At 40.4% G+C, this 6,000-nt stretch overlaps 2 protein-coding genes across 4 annotated transcripts in view; both read right to left on the bottom strand.

Annotated features, from left to right (window-relative positions):
• Positions 1–319: 319 nt before the first annotated feature.
• Positions 320–1,850, bottom strand: gpr151 (G protein-coupled receptor 151). The gene has a single exon (XM_084132773.1). It carries the CDS (start codon positions 1,716–1,718, stop codon positions 450–452), a length of 1,269 nt encoding a protein of 422 aa, XP_083988899.1. The 5' UTR covers positions 1,719–1,850; the 3' UTR covers positions 320–449.
• Positions 1,851–3,497: 1,647 nt separating this feature from the next.
• Positions 3,498–6,000, bottom strand: part of ppp2r2ba (protein phosphatase 2, regulatory subunit B, beta a) — a 57,020-nt gene continuing 54,517 nt past the window's right edge. For all 3 annotated transcript variants that reach the window (XM_084132442.1, XM_084132441.1, XM_084132443.1), the window contains 2 exons: positions 5,349–5,440; positions 3,498–5,193 (listed from right to left, as the gene is read on the bottom strand). In XM_084132442.1, coding sequence (XP_083988568.1) covers positions 4,914–5,193; positions 5,349–5,440 — 372 coding nt within the window. In that variant the 3' untranslated portion in view covers positions 3,498–4,913. The remainder of the gene's footprint in view (positions 5,194–5,348; positions 5,441–6,000) is intronic.

Below are 6,000 nucleotides of genomic sequence, written 5' to 3'. Positions count from 1 at the left end.
TGAATACTGTCACGATAAACAAAAAGGGGCAAAATGCAGGTAGCAATAAAAGTAAGATTTCAACATTTCAACTATTTTTTTTTATTAATACTATAGGCAGGAGAGAGTTATGCACAGCTTTTCAGCATTGTTATTGTCTTGGTGGACTTCTGCGCACAAGACGTCACAACACACTGGTTTCTTTAGTGATATCTCTACCTATTTTATTATGTAATACATCATTTCTAACAACATCACACAATACAAATAATAGTCATTTCCATTTACTCCTAATAATTTATACCAAACCAGTTTTCTCCATTTTTCTCTTTTTAAGAAGAGTTAAACACACAAAATCAAATACATTCATAATTTATGAGGTGAGGTCTGATGTGTTGTATGTGTTTTTCTTTTATGTTGACAAAATGAAAAAGAGGCAGGTAGATTCAGACTGTCTTACTGTGTTTTCCTTACTTGGGATCCTGGTGCTCCCAGGGTATAGGATCATTTTCCTGTGACTGGGAACCGGTTTCCCTCTCCTGCCAAAACTGCTCTACATCTGGCAGTACAATTCCATCCTTGTTGGTCGGACTCTCCTGCAGTCCTTCACACTGGTCCGGTTGCTTCTCAGGCTTTTGCTCCTCTGTTTGCCCTGGCTGGTGTGGAGGGAGGTGGGCTGATCTTTCAGGTCTTGGGGTTGGCGACTTCGGGGCGGTCGGGGTGTGTGGTCCTGGCTTGTGTTTTGCCGGTTGCTTGCGGAGGGTGAGCCTACGCCACAAGCCTATGTAGCCCTCCCTGAATTCCTCTGAGAGGGCGAGAACAATGACAGGGTTGACTAAAGAGATGGAGAACATGAGGAGCTGGGCGGAGAGAGTGAAGAGCACCGGGGGGAAGGCACCTTCGGTCTCCAGCGCGTGCCGCATCCAAACCCAGGAAACCCATTGTGGGAGCCACATGGTGGCCATGGCCACCGTCAGGCTGAACAGCATCAGGGTGAGTTTGCGGGATCTGATCTGTGTCCGCAGGTTCTGGGTCTTGCTGGACCTGCGCTGGCATCGTCCGTACGCCTTCCAGAAATAAAGTAGAGCAAAACTCAAAGGTGTGCAGTAGGTCAGAAGAGGGTACACCTTGGCATACACGGACATAAAATCATGGGCTTCGACAGGCACTGCTTGAACACAAATCATTACGTTTCCTTCTCTTTGCAGGGTGGAAAAAAGCCACTGGGGAATTGGGACCACGCAAGCCAAGAGCCAAGTGAAGAGGAGGACAACCAGGATAGTCTTCAAACGGATGGTCACTTGCTTGGTGGGGTTACTGACATACTTGTAGCAAGCTTTGGCCATGATGGCCACGGTGAAGCTCTTTGCAGCCATGCAGGAGTGCAAGAACCAGTCACAGGTCTTACAGACAAACAATCCCAGGGTCCAGCTGGCACGGGAATAAGCAGTGGCTTTGAAGGGAACAGCAAATGCCAAGACCAGACCATCAGCCAGCATGAGGTTGAGGATGAGCGCGTTGATCAAGGACAGCTTACCTTTACGCGCGTTGGTAATCAGGACTCCTATAGCAGTTACATTCCCGGTGAAACCCAGGACGCAGATGATTCCTAGCACCACTGGAATCAAAACCTTCAGATCTCCGTGATCCAGGTGCTGATAGCCACTTCTCTCCAGAAATGAGCGTCTATCCACGGAACTGTTGACGGTGCTGATGTTCATAGCAGGTGATTTATCCATTTTCACTGTGATTGATTGGTAAACGAAAGACAGAGTTAACAGTATGTGCAGAGAAGAGAGAGATATGCTCTCTCAAAACTGCCTCTATACGCGAATAAACTCCGCGCGCTTATGGAACGGGTCCTTGCGCTGTTTTCCCGCCTTTGACTAGACGGCGCGAAAGAGGAGCGACTTTATAACGGACGTTTTGATTGACAGGTGCCGTCCCCAGCTGGCTGACAGCGTTTCATTTCGCCTGTTGCGATCCTCCCGAGGCCAATTAAAATGATTTCGGGTAATAAGCACTGACGGCTACACACAGAGTCAAACTTATTGCTTCTATTGTCACTGGAAATTATGGATTTTTTATTTCCTGCCGGAGACAAAGGCTTGATGATTGCAAATGGAAATATGGAGTAGCAATATGAATGAATTTTGATGAGATTTTACCTCAGCAACAAACTGATTGAAGTGATAAACTGATAGGCTTTAATATAGCCTATTTTAATCTACTTTGACATATTGCTTTGGTAACAATTTATAATACGTTATAACACCTTTTTTAATGTTTGCCATATTTATATATGTAGGATTGCCTAGCAGTAGCCTTACGTTACATTAATTTCCAATTAAGTGGACGGGAATAGTTTTCAGTTTTTACTAGTGAGTTTTTTTTTTTTTTTTTTTTTCACGATAGCTAGACGTTTAAATTTGAATTGTAGGCTATATGTATAAACACATGGGCCAACATTTAAGTGACACAAAAAATATTGAACAACGACATATAGAAAACCATAGGGTTAGGATTTGTGTCCCATTAAGTGGGCATGTTGTCACACTATGAGCGTATGTAAATGTACATTTAATTTACTCATATTTAATTTACTCATGTGTAAATGTGGTCTTATTGTGTCCACTTTTTATCCAGCAGCTATAGGAAAAATCTGATACTGAAATTTTAATTTGGAGGACAGAATTCAGAGAATTATTATAATTTATGACCGTCATCTGTGTAATTTGACTTCTGACTCAACCAAAAAAATTATACCGAGACTTGTGGGATTAGCTAGCCTCCCTTATAGACTTTTTATTAAATTTGTAGTCATTTGTATGCATAACTAATAGCCTAATCTATTAAGAATTATATAATAATTAATATGTGTTAGAGTTATTATCAATGAAAGTTGAAGTGTTATTAGTATTCTATGAATCCAACAACCTTGCATATTAACTCAAAATACTATATTTATGCCTACATCACTTTTGTTTTTTTTTACTAATTGCAACTGTAAAATCATAAATTAATGTGGAATCTTCCTCTGCCATATAAGCTTTCAGATTTTTTTTGTGTCTTAAATTTGTTGTGTAGGATTGCAGTGAAAGTGTTTGTCCCTAATATGCTGCCAAATATATTCGGTAACACTTTATTTTACAGTGTCTTTGATACATATGTACTAGTAATAACAGTAGGCCTAAATTTTGCATAATTGCATGCAACTAACCCTCATCCAAACCCTAGTCTTACCCTAACCCTATAGTAAGCACGTGTTGTTAATTAAAATTACTCAGTGCTTAAATATATAATTAAACCGTAACACCTTAAAATAAAGTGTAACCAAAATTAGTTTTGTGCTCTGCAGAGGAAAGAAAGTCATGGGTTTGGAACAACGTGGGTGAGTAAATTGCACAATTATTAATTCTTTGAATTTGATTGATAGGGAACATGTGTGTCTCTTAAACTGTCACATGAGGGCGCCATTGTTTAATTCACGTGTGGTGAAAAGGATAGCAGGAAACAGCTTTATTTCAACTTCCTTTTCGTTTCTTTTTATTTCAACGAATTCCATTAAGCATAAAGACTGCATGGCAAATAATTGGATGTAGATACATTCTGAGCTATAAAACTTTGTTTCATTAAGAAGTTTACAACTGAAGTTTTATTCTTCAGAAGCGAACATTACTGGTTTATTTGTACATAATAAAATTCCCTGATATCATTTAACCTTCACGTCATGTATAGGCTACATCATGATACCGGCATTCCTGTCATCCTCAGGCCAAAGTGACGTAATTGAATGATGATGTTTTAACAGTCTCAGACAGATGCAGCGGAAACCATGTAAAAAAAAAAGACATCTGATTGTTACAGGTTCATTTGATGGTGCAGAACATATATTTTCTTCATTGGCTCATTATAGATGACATGTTGCATGCAATACGGTAATACTTTTCACCCAGCACGGCACTGAAGAATAAAAAAACAGGGTATACTGTAAAGTTATGAGCATACTGAGATAAAATGGAGACTATAATGCAGAATTCAAGTACTTCAATTCTGTGTACTGTAAAATCATGTCGCTGCAATTCTTTCCCCTTCTTACACAAAGCTATTCTTCACATTTCTTGTAAAAACATTCACACTTCACAACCCAAATACCACCCTTCCAAAACCCTCCCACCCGCCACCCGTCTGCCGCCCCAGTACCCACATACGAAAAGAAGGCACCACAGCTTATTAATGGTTACATCAAAATAAGAGGACAACATGGCATGACAAAACATAACAAATGGGATTGACTTTTACTTCAGAGCTCCATTCAAGAGGGCCAATCAGGACACTAAATGCTGTGATTCCATCCACAGATTGTTTGTTCAACACTACAATCAGCGCAGAGTCACATTCTTAGTCTGTTACGGACCAGTCAGACACTTCGGAGGAAGTTGGAGGGCATTGTGTTTTAAGGGAAACGAAAATCCATTGTTTTTTGTAAGTAAAGGCACCCCTTTGATTCTGATGCCAGGATGTCAGCGGAGGCCCGTCTTATTCATGGTTTGTTTTTGCCTTATTAAAGATTCTTCATATCATTGCAATGGAAATGCACATTTCTCCAGATTTAGGACATGTCAGGTATTTCCTTCCAGCAGAGAAATGAATAAATACGATAAATAAACAAGAGTTCGTGGAAGAGGAAATGCAGATACTTAATAGCGGAAGAATGATTGTGCAGGGCAGGATGCTTCTTGTTCGTGAAAGTCTGGCCGCATCCTTGCACAACATGGCCTTCTTATCCAGCGTCATCTGTTCATACTTCTCCCCACATCATAGGTAACTTCATGTTTCTCATCACAAAACACACCCTGCAATATCCTGCAGGGCTACAGCTTTTTCCCTCTTTCTCTCTCTTTTCAGGAACATGTGGAGGTGGTACAGTTGTGCTAGTTGACCTTATCCTGGAATATGTAAAGGTTATTGGTGGCTGCCACAGCGATGATGTTCTCATAAGGATGCCAGGCGGTGTGGAGAATTTTCTTGCTGAAGTCCAGGCTGTCCACACTGATTTCATCTTTGCGGCGCTTTCCGCCCACACACACCTTACGCGGTTTCAGGATTGCCCGAGGCTTGCTGTTCTCTCGGGACGCCTCCAGTGTCACATCACGCTTCGTATTTCGGTCGAACATTCGGAAGAAGTTGTTGTAGGAACCAGTCATTATCACGCTGGAAATAGAACAAAATGAAAAATCAACAATATTTTTTTCCATTTATTTTAATTTATCTTTTGAATACTGTAACTGTGCACTGATTAACCATTCACAATAAGACCAGTATGTGTAGCAAAGTGAATATTTAATACAGCTGTGTAAAACACTGACCTGTCGCATCCATTCCAAACACATTCAAATTTGTCGAAGATGCAGTCATTCTCATACAGCGAGCAGAGCTTACTTCTTAGGTAATCATGAACCTGGTGGAGACAACGATGACCATTTTTGTGCAAGTCTGACTTAATTTAGTAAACACCGGTTATGAAAAATTCTTCTCTTTTTAGACAATGTGTGATTTTTAAAGACCCCATGATATTGTTGTCTTATTTTCCAGCCCATTGGTGGAAGATGTCCCACTTTGTGCCTAACTGGCCGATACATTAAGTAAATTAAGCCACCAAAGTAGTACATTTAGAGAAACCAAAGATGAAGCGTGATTTGCTACTTGCTATTGCTGAATGGAGGTAGGTGGATTTTATAATTTGGGGGAGATGACCTTATCATTCTAGAGGGCATTTTATTGGGCAACATTTGTGTAGTAAAAGATGAGGCATCACTTTTGGTCTGTTTTCCTGACTGTACATTTTAAATGTTTATGTATACTAAAAGATTTGATTTGTCTTCTTTTAGGACAGTGTTTCTCAAACTCAGTCCTGGAGGGCCACTGTCCTGCACAGTTTAGCTCCAACCCTGATCAAACACACCTGAGCAAGCTAATCAATGTCTTCAGGATCACTAGAAACTCACAACTAGGTGTGTT

This window comes from Abramis brama (genome assembly GCF_963993115.1).
Source record: "Abramis brama genome assembly, chromosome: 13".
NCBI classification, from domain to species: domain Eukaryota; kingdom Metazoa; phylum Chordata; class Actinopteri; order Cypriniformes; family Leuciscidae; genus Abramis; species Abramis brama.
The sequence above is the reverse complement of the archived record's forward strand: the minus strand, read 5'-3'. Positions and strand labels throughout refer to the sequence as shown.